Source organism: Panthera onca, chromosome B1 (genome assembly GCF_046562875.1).
Source record: "Panthera onca isolate mPanOnc1 chromosome B1, mPanOnc1 haplotype 2, whole genome shotgun sequence".
Lineage (NCBI taxonomy): Eukaryota > Metazoa > Chordata > Mammalia > Carnivora > Felidae > Panthera > Panthera onca.
In genome coordinates this window covers 188,842,675-188,859,030 of record NC_138342.1, presented here as the reverse complement: position 1 = coordinate 188,859,030, position 16,356 = coordinate 188,842,675, and the positions used below count along the sequence as shown (strand labels likewise).

Here is a 16,356-nt window from a genome sequence, read left to right as displayed (position 1 = left end):
ACAGAATTCACTGAAATGTTTTTAAAAATGATTTGTCGGGGGTGCCTGGGTGACTCAGTCGGTTAAGAGTCCGACTTCAGCTCAGGTCACGGTCTCGCGGTCCGTGAGTTCGAGCCCCGCGTCCGGCTCTGGGCTGATGGCTCGGAGCCTGGAGCCTGCTTCCGATTCTGTGTCTCCCTCTCTCTCTGCCCCTCCCCTGTTCATGCTCTGTCTCTCTCTGTCCCAAAAATAAATAAACGTTAAAAAAAAAAAATAAAAAAAAAAGATTTGTAAGGGGGGCGGGGGGGAGGTGCCTGGTTGACTCTGTAGGAATAGTGAGCGACTCTTGATCTTGGAGTCACGAATTCAAGCCCCACGTTGGGTGTGGAGGTTACTCAAACAAAAACTTTTAAAAAACACAGTTGGTAGGTTGTATGAAACACTAACTACTAGGGAAGCCAGTTCAAGACGTACTTAAAAATCAATCAAGGCAACTCCCAGTGAATAATGGCTTTATTCACAGAGAATGCAAGTCCGAAACGAGAAGTGTCCACATGGAAGGTAGATAGATACTTATAGTCGGAGGCGTTATTACTATCCATACAATTAAGCTTACTTGCGCCATAAAATACCGAATATGCTTGTTGGAGTCTTGGAGAAAGTAAGGAGGGGTGCTAAGATTATGAATGGGAGAGAAGTTATGGAATTTTCTTTAGGAAGGAGGGGATCTGCCTGTGTTAGTTGGGGAGTGGGGTGCCAGGCTCCCCTGCCTCCGGCAGCCCAGTGAGCGAACTCTCCAGGGATAAGGGCTTTCCAGGAAAACAAGTCCCTCTGACCATTTATTTATTTTATGATTCAGGGGCTCCTCTGCCCCCAGAAATCATAGCCTTTAAATAATGGTGCCTAAAATCTTTCTAGCAAAGCTTTTTGTTTCAGAAGCATTCATACGCCGTTAAAAACACAAACTCTGAGGTGCCACATTGAAAGTTATTCACCTGGGAAGACAACCGGAGCCCTCGTTGGACCCTGTCACCCCCTGCACTGGAATGGCCTTGTAGACACCACACTCTTACCTTTCTGATTTTCATATCACCAGTACCCTACAAAGTTTTGGGTGTCTGAAGTGAGGATCCGATAACGTTTGTTGAGAGATGAAAAAAGAAAAAAAGTAAATGAATGAGTGAATCAATTGGGTGCTAATGGTTCCGATCATTTCTATTTTGGTGTGGGAGAGTAGGAGGAAAACGCATACCCTAAGGAGTGGACCACTAAAGGGTAAAAAGCTTCTAGAATGAACAGTGGGTTAAAAAAAAAAAAAAGACACATTGTTGTAGTTTCATAATTTTCCCTGGCATTAGCTACAATAGGGACTAGTAGTTGAAGCATTTTGTAGGAATACCCACTACTTACAAAGGTATGTGGTGTGTGTGTGTGTGTGTGTGTGTGTGTGCTTTGATAAGGACTTTAATGGCACCTGGTTATAAAGGATTTGTTAATTAAGGCATTGTTCTCACTTGATAAGCTAATGAGCAAGAATGGCAGAGAAATATTGCATTTCTTTTCTTTTGCCTTTTTGGAAGCAATGCATCAGTGTGAATACTTTTGAGTGAAATTCAGAAATTTATATGTGGTCTTATGCCATCAAAACAATAAGTTCTCAGAATTAATTCCTCTTTGCTTAATGGGGAAATTTACCATTAACAAATAGTAATGGTATGTACTAATTATTAACAGTTTTAGATATATACCTACACACGGGCATTGCATTATCACCACGATCAGCAAACCCTTAAGTGTTTTTCTTTATTTCCTGTACCTTTTCCTCTTTAGCAGCTCCCGTTCTCTATTCCAAGTCTGGTAAAATATCAAAGATTCCTTAAAGTTTCCACTAAAAAAAAGCCAAAAAGATGGGGCGCCTGGGTGGCTCAGTTGGTTAAGCTTCCAACTCCTGATTTTGGCACAGGTTATGATCTCACAGTTCGTGAGATCGAGCTCCACGGGGGGCTCTGTGCTTATGGTGCAGAGCCTGCTTGGGATTCTCTCTATCCCTCTCTCTCTCTCTCTTTCTCTCTCTGCCCCTCCCCTGCTCATGCTCACTCTCTCTCTCTATCTCTCAAAATAAAATAAATAAACATGAATTTAAAAATTCAAATTCAAATTCAAAAGAGACTGGCTCAATACCTTGCTCTCATTTCTATATAGCCCTGTCCCCCCACCCGCCAGCCTCCAGGACTCTATGCCACATTTGAAGGCAGAGTTGTCTCTCTTATCTCCTAGATACCCTGGCCATTCTCATGCTGGCAGAAAGCCACAGAGTGCTGGGACTGGCAGGTGGACACATGTTCTGCTGGGTGCCATTCTCTGCCCTGCCTGTGTAAGTGATACATTGATCTTGTGATCGCGGGCAGCTCATGCTCCTGAGGACATCTGAGGCCTCTCTTTTCTGAGAAAGCCCGTGGAGGGAGAGGACAGTGTAGGAATTTCCGTGGAAAACCTCTTGTCAAGGATTCCAGCTATAGGTCACCTGACACGACGGGATAATTGGACAGAAGCCAAGGAGAAATGCGATACCTTCCATTTAGAAAACATAAAAAACTGTGACTAGTAAAATCAAGTGTAAAAAGATGATAATACTTCCTGAGTGAATATATTAATATTTCATTTTAATATCTATTAAAAATTGTCTAGTGATATTTAAATAATTGAATACCTTGAGAGGAAAGACAAATCCAGACATATAGGCAGACAAAACTTTCTGTTTTTTAAGTGGTTGTAGAATCACATATAAGTTGTCTTATTTTTTTGAAGATCGGTGATCAAATAAATAAGTCACGATGTGGTGATTTCATTCATTAAAACTACTTAAGAACTTCATATATGACAAACTAGCATTAGTAATCTAAGACAAATAATGGAGAAAAGGAGATATCTACTTAAGATTTAGTGTTGGGATACCCGAGAATGGTACAGTATGAGATGAGATCAAAAGAAGTAGAAGGAAATAGGCTAGTAGGACAGATAGACTAATCTGCGAAAGAGATACATTTATATCAGAACATGAAGTATATCATTGTAACAGGGATCTGCTTGTATTTAAATATATAGCACTGTTAGATCAATGTAATAAAAAGTATCAAAAGAAAAAAAAAGTAAATCAAAGCGCCTGGGTGGCTCAGTCGGTTAAGCATCCGACGTTGGATGTCACGATCTCACAGTTCATGGGTTCAAGCTCCATGTAGGGCTCTGTGCTGACAGCTCAGAGCCTGCAGCCTGCTTGGGATTCTGTGTCTCCCTCTCTCTCAGCCCCTCCCCTGCTCACCCTCTGTCTCTCTCTCTCAAAAATAAACACTAAAACAATTTTTTTTAAGTATCAAAAGAAAACAAAATGAACACTGCTCAACACATATTTATTGCTCCAAATATATAAAGAATTATAAATACAGATACATACTCTGCTTTCACGCCATAGGCAGTCACCGAAGATTAAAAATTTACAAAAAAAGGGAAGCAAAAATAATATAAAAACAGGGAGCGGGACCAAAGCATAAGAGACTCATAAATATGGAGAACAAACAGAGGGTTCCTGGAGGGGGTGTGGGAGGGGGGATGGGCTAAATGGGTAAGGGGCATTATGGAATCTACTGCTGAGATCATTATTGCACTGTATGTTAACTAACTTGGATGTAAATTAAAAAAAATAAATAAATAAATAAAGTAAAAAAAAAAGGTTAAAAAGTTTTTAATTAAAAAAAATGTATACAGGGGCGCCTGGGTGGCGCAGTCGGTTAAGCGTCCGACTTCAGCCAGGTCACGATCTCGCGGTCCATGAGTTCGAGCCCCGCGTCGGGCTCTGGGCTGACGGCTCGGAGCCTGGAGCCTGCTTCCGATTCTGTGTCTCCCTCTCTCTCTGCCCCTCCCCCGTTCATGCTCTGTCTCTCTCTGTCCCAAAAAAAAAAAAAAAAAAAAAAAAAATGTATACAAAAGGAAAACCCTGACAAACTAAATGGAATCACATGGAGTATGGGCAGTTCCATAGCAAAGATGTGCAAATTAGACCTAATTAAATGGCACAAATAACTAAAAGATGCTTTTTTTTTTTTAAGACAGTGTTGGAGGAGGGTCCATAACCCATTGACCCTGCCGGCGGGCTGCATTATTTCTGAAGAGCAACTTCTCAGTATGTAGCAAGAGCTAAAAATCTTTTAAGGCATTTAATCTGTTCCACTTTAGGAAAGAGAAAAGAGAAGGAAAAATCACAAAGGGGAAAATGAACTTTGTGCAAGTATGTAACAGCATTATTTTTCATAGTGAAAATAAGAAACATCTCTATCGCATAAGGAAAATGGTTTAGGCAACTGCTCAATGTTAGCAGAATGGAACCCAGTACACTATTATGTGCATTTTGTTGATCCATGAAAATCTGTATGTGAAGCTGTACCAAATAAAGCTCAACAAGGGATAAATATGTCCACTGCTAAACTGTTAGTTTCTTGGGAGACTGAACCATCTCATAGCGAATGCACAGGGCCAAACTTTGTTCCTGGTACACGATAAATGCTCGTGACTGTTGAATGAATGCATAAATGGCTTTTCCGTTTATGCTGAATTCTTAACCTTCTGCCTGCTCTGACCTTGGTAAGCATGCATTGGCTAGCCTTCATACTGCTCACCTAGATTTCTGGACTCTTGCCTGCCCGACCTCAGATAAATGCATACCCTTTGTGGTCCCGGCACCCAACCAGTGACCTCTCTCTGCTGAAGTTTCCATACCCAGGGCGTCACACAGCTGAGTTCAATTACCTAACATGAGGTCTGCATTCATCAGCAAGCTTGTGAAAAAATGCATAAACTTTGTCAAATGTACAAACATGAGAAGAAACCTGAGTGGAGCGTTTACAGTTAAAAGCCAATTGCAATCATTCTAGGGGAAGGAACAGCTGTATTTGAAAACCTGCATGATTATGTGAATGGCCTACAAAAAAAAAAAAAAAAAAAAAGGAAAATCAAAGTTCATAGTAATACATTAAAAAAAAAAAAAAAAACCAACAACCCGACACGAAGTTGCAATCAGTTTCCTAAGACTAGAGAGCATATGTCCCAGGTGCCTATTAAAAAGGGGGCAAATACAGTCAAGGATTCGACCTTCTCTGACTCGATACCACACTCACCCAGCAACTCCAATGGAAAGGCTAACAGCAGTGACCCTCAAGAAGCCGACAGCTGCCTTGAGAACATTCTGCCCAGAAAGTGTCCTGAGATTCCGTTGACAGCAAAACAGCACATTAAGCCCTTAAGGGATTTTCAAAAGAAGTGTCCTGTAAGGCCCCCGTTCTTGGAGTCCCCCCTGCACTCGACCTTTCCTGGTGGCATTGAATGCCAGGACGTAAGTATTTCATGGTAGGATCAATGACTGAATGACTGAATGGAGGGAAGAGGGGATTCGGCAGGTTGCCAGATTATGAGGTAATCACAGCATCAAGCGACGTTAGCATTTATTTTGGAGGATCTTGATTTATTTTCGAGAGCACGCAACTCCGAAGGGGCCCAAATCCAAGCAGTGAGCCTGGTGAGGGAAACCGTTAGGAGGAAGGGGGGGGGGGGGAAACCCAGCCTGAAATCCCTTGGCCAGGAGGGGGTCCCGTGCAGGCCCGAGGTTAAAGCAAGCCCTGCTGGAGGCGTCGGTCCCCAGGTCGGCCCCAGCCTAAGCCTCCTTGTGCTATAAATACAGCGGCCCACATGCTGCGGAGACACGGTGTTCCCTCCGCTCGCCGGGACAGATAACATGAATTTGCCCTTTAAACGTCCCAAGCCGAAGGCACAGCCCCCGGCCCACCCCTGCCTCCCGGAAGCGCCTTCGCCCCGGTTGCCCTCTGCCGAGGAGGGGGACGGCGAGGGGGTGTCCAGGCACCTGCCCAGCCAATGCGCACGGCGCGCACGGCCCCGGGGTCCCTCCTCCTCTCGCGAGAGACTGGGCGGGGGATATAAGGAGGGCTGCGGGGCGACGCGAGCGGCCCCTTCGCGTCGCGCAGGGACGGAGAGCGGGCGGCCGTGCCTGGCCGGGCGGAGGCGAGAGCGAGAGCGCGGCTCCCGGAGGCTGTGTGCGCCCGGCTGTCACCATGACTGATCACGCCTTGAGCTTCCTGAAGGATTTCCTGGCCGGCGGCGTCGCCGCTGCCGTGTCCAAGACCGCGGTCGCCCCAATCGAGAGGGTCAAACTGCTGCTGCAGGTAAGGACGGCGCGGGCGCGGCGCGGCGCGGCGCGGCCAGCCTGGTGCGGGCCCGGCGGGGCGCGCGGGGCGCGGGCGAGCTGCAGCGGCGCGGGGGCGCGCGGGCGCGGGGACCGGGCCGGCCGCCGCAAATCTGTGCTAGGCCACAGGCCCCGCCGCCCGGCCTACTGGAAGGGGAAGGTGCCCTCTGCGTAGAGACAGGTCCAGCGTCAGTAGCAGATTCCTGGTGTCGGGTGGCGCCCTGCGTTCGGGTGTCTATATATGGAAAGCCACCCCGAGTGGGTTACCGCCAGCCAGATCCTGCTCCTGGGACGGCACTGACGCTCCGCTTAGGCCTCATAGGTCGGCCTCACCTTTTGATTTTCAGTGTTCGTTGCACCTTTTCCCCCGTGCATCCACCGTCTACAATAAAAAACCTCAAAATAATTGTTACTCAAAAGCCAGCTTACTGTGACCCACGCACTAACGCTGTAGGCTGACATATATATTATTTATCTTTGCATAACCTCTGTAAGGAATTTTCTCCCCGGTTTCGCAGCGGAAGAAACAGGTTTTGACAGATTAAGTAGCAGTTTTTAGAGTAAATTCAGATTGTCTTACCCTGTCCCCAAATCTTTTCCTCTGCAGCCTGATCTCTGGTTTATCATCATCTCCATCGTGTTTTTCTCTACTTGCCCCGAAGGCAAGGGCCCCTCAATGAGAAACTGGGCCTCCTCAGTTTGGGAGTCAAAATTATCATAAAGAAAAACCCCAACAAATTGCTCACTTGCAAACAGCAACAGACCCCTCAATAATTAGTTACTTGCATAATCTGCTTGAAATTTTTCACGCTCTAATATCTGGTGGATTTATTCTCCTTCTTCTGTTAGAGCATCTAGTACTCAGAGATCCTGGTCTCCAGGGAGACTCCGTGAAATTGAAGAATCATTAGCTCCTGCCCATCCTGTCTGTTAAATTAGAGCAGGGGCCCTTTAGGGCAGGGCCCTTTACCTCCCTTTGAGCCCCCAATACAGTTCTGGAACCTAGGGAAAATGTAGTGCATACATGACTCTGTTTACAATGAAATATTTTCAGTTTATTTGGGGAAGAACCGTTTCTCTCAAATGCCCTGATAAGTGGGGCAATATTGGATTTTTTGGCTTGTTATCCAACTAGCCGACATATTTATTTGGACTTGATATCTGATTTCCCCATTTATTTAAGAAAGAAAATCAGGGAATGGTAAGCATTCATTTTCCTCCTATCCTCTTTCCATTCCGCCCCCCCCCCCCCCCCCTTGCCCCCTGCTCTGGCCGTCCTCACCCAATTCCTTCCGCCCTCCCCTCTCCTCCCCCCACAGGTCCAGCATGCCAGCAAACAGATCAGTGCTGAGAAGCAGTACAAAGGGATCATTGATTGTGTGGTGAGAATCCCCAAGGAGCAGGGCTTTCTCTCCTTCTGGAGGGGTAACCTGGCCAACGTGATCCGTTACTTCCCCACCCAAGCTCTCAACTTCGCCTTCAAGGACAAGTACAAGCAGATCTTCCTGGGGGGCGTGGACCGGCATAAGCAATTCTGGCGCTACTTTGCCGGTAACCTGGCTTCCGGTGGGGCAGCTGGGGCCACCTCCCTCTGCTTTGTCTACCCACTGGACTTTGCTAGGACCAGGTTGGCTGCCGACGTGGGCAAGGGTGCTGCCCAGCGTGAGTTCAGTGGTCTGGGCGACTGTCTCACCAAGATCTTCAAGTCTGATGGCCTGAAGGGTCTCTACCAGGGTTTCAGCGTCTCTGTCCAGGGCATCATTATCTACAGAGCTGCCTACTTTGGAGTTTATGATACTGCCAAGGGTGAGAGAGGGGGCCTCGGGGTGCGGAGTGGGGAGGAGGAAGGTCCCTAGGGGTCTGTCACTCACAGAGGACCTTCTATTTATTAATCTTGGGTTTTTTCTCCCCTAGCCCCTGGGCTAAACTGAAGCTTCTGAATGAGGTGGTACGGTGTGGATAAATGGCTAAAGGGCTCTCCTTGTCCTCTACTGAAATAAACTCTGGCCTGGAGTTACTCAGAGAGGGAGAAGGGGAGCCTGCTTCCCCCTTGCCACAGCTCTGTCACTCACGACTTGGAACTCGGGGACCTCCTTCACATGCCCTGTTCCTTGGGCAGAACTCGGGGTTCCCTGGATCCCGAGGGCAGCCCCCAGCTTTGGCTGGCTGCCTGGTTATTTGTGAGGCGCCCCACAAAGGTCAGGTCCTTCCAGAAGGGTAGGGCATGGAGTTGGAGGCATGGTAGCCTCTTCTCCATCCCTTCCTGCTTTTTGCTGAGCTGCTGAGAGAAATCACTTCATAGCCATTTGGCTTCTCGCCTCTGCACACAGGGATGTTGCCTGACCCCAAGAATGTGCACATTATTGTGAGCTGGATGATTGCCCAGAGCGTGACAGCGGTCGCGGGGCTGGTGTCCTACCCCTTTGACACTGTCCGCCGTAGGATGATGATGCAGTCTGGCCGGAAAGGGGGTAAGCTTGACACCTGTGGGTCTCTCATTTCTCTGCCCAAGGAGAACACCAGTCAGTGCTCCTTCCAGTCTTCACTATTCTCCTCGTTAAAATGATCTGATAAGGACTTAGGAAAGAAAACTTACGATCAGTCCCCCCCTCGCACGGTCAGCTGGTCCTTTAGAGAAGAGAATTTGCTTCTATCAAAGGGATAAGAACATCAAAAATGAGATGTCGAGATGTGACTCGACTAGTATTATAGAGGCCTTAGGCCCTTTTCCCTTAGGGCCTGGGTACAGAAACACAGAAAATGAATTAATTCGTTTATTTCAAAATAATTCTTGCTTCTGTCATCTTGCTACTATAGGTGTTAGTGGGAGAGGATGTTTTTGTTGGGTGAGATGGCCTGGAGCGGTTTTGGCTGCCATAGATCGAAACATAGGAAATTGCCATTTTTGAGGTCAAAAAGTCAAACCTTAGTGCCATATGGTTCAGCTTAATAGCTGTGTCTCTTTTAACGGTGTCCTCTTGGGCAGCAGAATCTGAGACTCCACCTGTTTTCTCACCCATAAAAAAGGGGACCGTCTAGCTTAATACTTCCCGCTCCACCCGATCCCCTGATTGTACAGCTTGACCACGTGTGGGTGAGCTGGTTAACGGCCCCAGTTCTTCACTTGATCTTGGGTTGAAGGAGTGGGCTTGACAAAAGATGCTGCCTGCTAGTTATGCAAGGAAGGGGGTGCTTAGCAGGATGCCTAGAGCTGAAGTGACTGACTTTTCTAACTGTGCAGATGTCTTTCAGAGGAAAAGCCTCTTTCCTCCAGAATTCTGGAGCCCTTACCGACATTTGTTTCCACAGCGGACATCATGTACACTGGGACGGTGGACTGCTGGAGGAAGATTGCAAAAGATGAAGGAGCCAAGGCTTTCTTCAAAGGTGCCTGGTCCAATGTGTTGAGAGGCATGGGCGGAGCTTTCGTATTGGTATTGTATGATGAGATCAAAAAATACGTCTAATGGAATCAGAACTCAAGTTCATTGGTTCCAGATCCATTGTGTGGTTTAATAGACTTTTCCTATGGGAAGTAAAAAAGATAGATCTGGGATAAAACCAGACTGAAAGGAATACCTCAGAAAAAAATGCTTCATTGAGTGTTCATTAAACCACAGATGTATTTTGTATTTATTTTACATTTAAATTCCCACGTCAGATATGAAATAACTTATCATACTTGTACAATTAACTGAAGAACTGATAATGAAGAAGATAACCTAATGTGACACCCCAATAAAGACCACTAACACACCTTGTTTTACTGAGTTCTTACTAACTGCCGTGTGGATTTAAAAATAAGACCAGCAATGCAGATCTTCTAGCAGGACTCATTTATAACAACGTGGCCCAGCTTCTGAATGTCAGATATCATACTGTGTATCTTGTGAGTACCTACAATGCTTCAAGTTGGGCTTTCACCCTTTACGTTTATGCACTTTCTGTCTTACCTCATACCATGGTGCTTGAGGCTCCAACATGGTGGCATGGATCATAGCTTTCGTAATCCCACCTTATTTTATGTGCTTTCGTGCAATCTGCGGGGACTCTGAGGGTACACTGAGCAGTTTCAAGAATTTTGTGAGATTAGGGAATGTTCTGTCTTAATGCCTTTAGAGAACGGTGGTGCTTCAGTCTCACAAGCGGACACCATTCATTGAGAGTCAGTTAACAGGTTAGTATTTAATACCTGTTAGGCTCTGTGGAAGACGGGAATTCATTCTGAAAGAAGCTTAAATGTGGGTAGGGAGAGGAGTGAAATGGCCATTACTAAATAACGTAATGTCTACTATAATCTTGGTTGAGTAGGACTAGAAGGGGGCAGATGAAATGTGGGGAGTGGCAGGAGACGCGGGCCTGAAAGAAAACAGCTAGAGTTAGATACACGGGTATAGAAAGGACCCGCCAGCAGTCTTCTCTGTGACAACTTAGCAAGACCTGAAGGCAAAGACAGTTTTGCATTTGACTCTCATAAATTGGTGAGCAAGAGAAAAGTCAGGACAATTTCCGGTTGGAAAGTACTTTTGGTTCTGAAGTCCAAATAGTTGATGCAGCTCTAGCTTGTTAGCCATTCGTTGGAAACCAGTCCCTGCGTCCTAGGCCAAGCTTGGAAGGCAGGCACACGTCTCGTGTATCTTTCCTGGGGGGTGGTTTGAGGGGGGTGCGCCTCTGCACCTTCTGTTCTTTACCCTCCTTCCCAAGCTCTTGTGCCTACTCACTCTTCCCTCCCAAGGAGAAAAACTCACTGCTTGTTTTGCCACGGTAGCCAAGGTTACATCTGTCCTAATGTAGTGGATATCTATGCCGATGGAAACAGGCTAAGGAACTACAAAGAAAGTCTCTCGATCCCATTTCAAGGCCAGGTCACAAACATGTAGCGTTAGGGGCCTTCTGGATACGTTATCCTCATGTTGTTTTCACCCTTAGGATATGAATGGTCCAAATTCTGGTGCTGATGGAGAGGAAAGAAAAGCAGGCCAGGCTAGTAGGGCAGATACTTTTGTGGAGTGTTATCTTCAAGTAAGGCCAGCAGCCCTTGCAGTATTTTGAAACCTAAGAATAGGTGACGGAGGAGCCATGAAACACAGCTGGGAACTGAAAGCAAGGAATGATCGGTGAGTCTTCATAGACCAACCAAGGACTGAAATTGTTTTCCAGTCTTTAACTGGGTCCTCCCTGGCATGGGACGGGAAATGGAGAAGAGGAATCCCATTTATTAAATAGTAACATGTTATCTGCTTTCTGCACGTGACCCAGATGTCAGCTCCGCCCCCCTCCCCCCTCTTTTTTTGCTAAAGTTATCTCTACTGCCCTGGGGGAAAGGAGATCTGCTTAAAGAGAAGAGCTAGAGCACACTGACTCAGTTCCTCCTTCCAGCTACTCCATTCACCAGGAACTCCCAGAACTAAGCCTCTGTCAGAATTGCTGTCATCTGGTTGGGGACATCCTGTCTTTACAAATCCTCTCACTGCACTGTCACTGGGCAAAGCTGTCACACTTGAAAGTCTGAGAAGATGAAAAGGGTTTACATTAAACTAACAACTCAGAATTGAGTGTCCTGCCCCCAGGAATTTCTTACTAGCCCCCTTTCCTGCAAAACTTCCTCCCTAAATGCAGCCCTCCTTTTACCTACCACCCACGCCCCAGTGCCAAAAAAAAAGCACTTTTCCTTTTTAATGTATTTTCTCCTTTACAGGCTCACCTATAGGCATCTTCTTTTTAGCCACCTTATTTTATATTTGAGTCTAGGAGAAAAACCATGGAAGATGACAGAGGTTAGCCCATGATGGTAACATTTACAAACTTGCCTCAACTGTTCTGTGTTTAAATCTCAACTGTTTCCTTTCCATTTTACTTTGTATAAAATAACGCAGCACGGCTTGTGCTGAGGCAAAATTTACAAACACCTACTACGTGCAGGGCTAGGAGGGAATGGAAGCTCTCCAAGGGCAGTGATCTTTATTTTTTTCTCTGCCACGTGCCTGGAGCCCCGAAGGGTGCCTGGGAACAGACACTGTTTAGTGTTTGTTGAATGCAAGAATGAGGAAAACATGCACCTAAAACCCACAGACAAAGAACCAACAGAATATCTGGGGAAGGGCAAGTCCTCCAGTTTGGGGGAATCCTCAACATGTATAGCAAGGGGACAAGCATGTGGGGGCATATAATGGATGGAAATTTCTGGCTGCCTTACATTCAATTTTCAAGTCTTTAAAAATACATTTTTACAAAGTTCATGCCATGAATTCCTTTTAAAAGTTTTGTTTCTCTTGAGTGTCAGTTTTTAATCAATCCATGATAAAGTACAGTTGACCCTCATCAAAGATCATGTATTTGCAAACTGGCCTCCTCTTAAAATTCTATTTCTAACCTCTCTGTGTTCATTCTTGGGTATGCACCGAGTGGCGAAAAACGGGTCAAACAAGGCCAGATAGGATCTGCCCTCTAGTTTCAGCTGTCATACTCTTAAGAAAGAGGCCTTTACATTTCTGTGTTTTGTCGATGATTTCACTGTTTAAAATGGCCCCCCAGCACAGTACTGAAGTGATGTCTTGGGTTCCTAAGTACAAGAAGGCAGTGATGTTCCTTATGGAGAAAATATGTGTGTTGGCTAAGCTTCCTTCAGGCATGATATATACACAACAATCTATAAAGAGCCACTGAAGGGGGACACCTGGGTGGCTCAGGTGGTAGAGCACGTGACTCAATCTCAGGCTCTCGAGTTCAAGCCCCTTGTTGGATGTGGAGCCTACTTGAAAAAAAAAAAAGAGCCGCTGAGCTTTTTGTGCAGGGAAGTGACATGATCAAATTTCCATTGCAGCACTTTGGCAGCAGTGTAGACAATGACTTGGGGGACAAGGAGATAGTAGCGGAAACAAAAGAGTAACATAACAGCAGGGCTAAGAAGGGGCTTGGAGTGCTGGTTAAAAGAAGCCAGAGGGAAGAGGCTAGGCTCACCCTCAGGCTTCTGTCATGGGTATGAAAAGACAATAGGATCATGTTAATCACCATCCCCAACCCTGGAAAGGACACAGTGGGGGAAAAGAAAATTGGGCTGCTTCATTAGACAGCGGGCCAAACACCTTCAGGTTCAAGATCGGCACAACTCATTTGTCAGTTTCACCGTAAGATCTAAGAATTTTCTTCAAAAACAAGTGAGTTTGTGGTTTATAAAGGTTTCCATATTGGCAGACTAGGTAAGTGCAAACCAATGCTCCCTCTGAAAACTACTAGAAAAGGGATTCAAACTAATATTTAAAATAAAAATCTGCTCGAAGTCACTGGAGAACTAACAAGGCATGTGATATTATGGGGCCAACGCCAAGATCTGAACCCAAAGAAGTGAGCCTAGTATTTGGGGGTCAGTTTTCCCCATGGAGTATCTTCAAATTGTGGAAAACATAGCTGCAGTGCTGAGGAACTAGAAACAATTTGAAAGACCTCCTGAGGGAAAAGGGACAAAAACCAGAACCCAGGGCCTTCCAAGAAAGGGGAGCCCTAGATAAACACCCATTTGGACTGGGACCCCCGAAGGGTGACACTGTGACAATAAGGGAACTGGAAGCCTGCAGTCACTGATGCCGATTCAATCTCTGTTTTAATGCGATTTGCGACTTCCAGCACCCTGCTGCCTGCCAGAAGCAAAAGTAAATCCTGTCTGGAAGAAAACACCATTCAGAGCAGGGGTCAACAAACTCTTTCTCTGAAAGACAAGGCAGTAAATATTTTAGGCTTTGTTGGCCAGATGGTCTTTGACACATTGGCTTTGCTGTATTGCAAAAGCAGCCTTGGACGAGAAAATGAATAACCATGGCTGTGTTCCATAAAAGTTATGTACACACGCTGAAATGTGAATTGCATAATATTCACATTACAAATATTCTTCTGATTAATAAAAAAACATTTAAAAAGGTAAAAGCCTTTTAAACCTGGCTGGCTCAGAGGCTTTAAACTTGCAGACCCCTGATGTAGAGTTTTAAGATCTTTCTACAATTTTTCATATAAACCAAAAACACAAACGTAACTTTAAAACATCCTATTAAAAATATATTCTAGGAGCACCTGGGTGGCTCAGTCAGTTAAGACACTGACTCTTGATTTTGGCTCAGGTCATGAGCTCACAGTTCGTGCGATGGAACCCCGCCACATGTTGGTCTCTGAGCTGGGCACGGAGCCTTCTTAAGATTCTCAGTCTCTCAGTCTGTCTGTCTCTCTCTCCCGCCTCGTCCTCTGCCCCTCCTCCACTTGTGCGCCTGTGCACTCTATCTTAAATAAATAAATAAAAATAAAAATAAAAATAAAAATATATTCTAAAGAGCCCATGGGTTAAAAAGTAGAAATCACAATGGAAACTCAAAAATATTTTGAACTTAATGAAAATAAAAAAGGCTGACCTGGCTGACTCAGAAGAGCATGTGACTCTTGATCTGGGGGTTGTGAGTTCAAGCCCCACATTGGGCACAGAGTTTACTTAAAAAAGGAAAAAAAAAAAAAAAAAAAAGCCTGAATATCAGTGAACTACACATCCATTTCAAGGAATTAGAAAAATAATGGCAAATTAAACCTAAAGAATAAAGCTGGAAGCCAATAATTAAGGTAACAGAATTCTTTCTTGAAAAAGAGACAACAATGCCAAATGAACTGCATGACTAAAAGTGAAAGGTAAGGAGCACCTGGGTGGCTCAGTCAGTTGAGTGTCTGACTGGGGCTCAGGTGATGATCCCGCAGTCCATGAGTTTGGGCCCCGCGTCAGGCTCTGTGCCGACAGCCTGGAGCCTGCCTTGGATTCTACGTCTCTTTCTCTCTCTCTGCCTCTCTCTCTCTCTCTCTCAAAAATAAACATTGAAAAATTTTTTATTTTAAATGTGAAAGGTCAAACTTTTGGAAAATAATAGAGCAGAATATCTTCATGTGTTTGGTTAAATGAAAATTTCATAAAATCCAACATTTTAAAAGAGCACTAACTATAAAAGACTGATAAAGTGGACTGAAGTAAAATTAAGCACTTCTGTTCACAGACATCATTTATAGTGAAAAAGCAAGCCAGACTGGGAGAAAATATTTGCAGTATACCTCACACTGGGACTGTATTATATCCAGAACACATAACTCTTACAAATCAACAAGAAAATGACATTCAACCTATAGGAAAACAGGCAAAAAACTGTGAAAAGGGACTTCACAAAAGATAGCCCAATGGCCAATAAACATGAAAGTGTTCAATCTTATTAGTCATCAAAGTAGTGCGAGTAAATCATGGCATAACACTATATACACACCTAACTGGTTATATTAGTGAGGCTATGGGACAACAGGAACTAATATACTTCTGGCTGGAGAGAAAACTGGTGCACTCACTCTGGAAAACTCTAAATCTTACCCAGCGACTCCACTCTGAAGTATATGCCAACCAAATGCATGCATATGTAATCAAGATATGTCTACAAAAAACTTCATATTAGCATGATTTGTAATAACCAAAAACCTGGAAACCACCTCAAATGTCTATCAACCACAGAATGGATAAAAAAAATCACGGTACAGTCACACGCTAGAATATTATACAGAAATGAGAACAAATGAATTACAGCTGCATGCAACATGAAAGAACGTCAGAAACATGAATGCGTACAGCAAAAGAAGGCAGACACAAAAGAATCTAATTCCATTCGTAGGACATTCAAAAATGGGCAAAACTACACAACAGTCTTGAAAGCTAAGATGGCAGTTACCTTTTGGCAGGAAAAGAGTGTCGTGACTCGTAGGGAGCCCCAAGGGATCTCACGAGTTCTGGCATATTCCAACTCTGGATCTGGTTATTGGTGACACGGGTATTTGCGTTCTAACAATACATGAGGTGTACATTTATGTTTGGTGCCCCTTTCTGTATTTCTGTAGCATTTACATAAATGGTTAACAAAATCTTTATGTCATGCTCACATCCCTCTCACATTCCCCAAAATATTATTAAAAATTAAATCTTCTTAAATTAATGGTAAAATTAGGTGCTTCTAGTTAGTATACACAACTACATGCAAAGAAGATATATTTACTTAATACTAGGTATTTTCTTCATGAAATAAAAAATTCTCAGAATGAAATAAAGAAAACAAAGCTTACTTCAAACT

At 44.7% G+C, this 16,356-nt stretch overlaps 1 protein-coding gene across 1 annotated transcript; it reads left to right on the top strand.

Annotated features, from left to right (window-relative positions):
• Positions 1–5,979: 5,979 nt before the first annotated feature.
• On the top strand, positions 5,980–9,976 carry SLC25A4 (solute carrier family 25 member 4). The gene is made up of 4 exons (XM_060628133.3): positions 5,980–6,206; positions 7,546–8,032; positions 8,557–8,697; positions 9,536–9,976. Exons 1-4 carry the CDS (start codon positions 6,096–6,098, stop codon positions 9,691–9,693), a joined length of 897 nt encoding a protein of 298 aa, XP_060484116.1. The 5' UTR covers positions 5,980–6,095; the 3' UTR covers positions 9,694–9,976.
• The last annotated feature ends 6,380 nt before the right edge of the window (positions 9,977–16,356 follow it).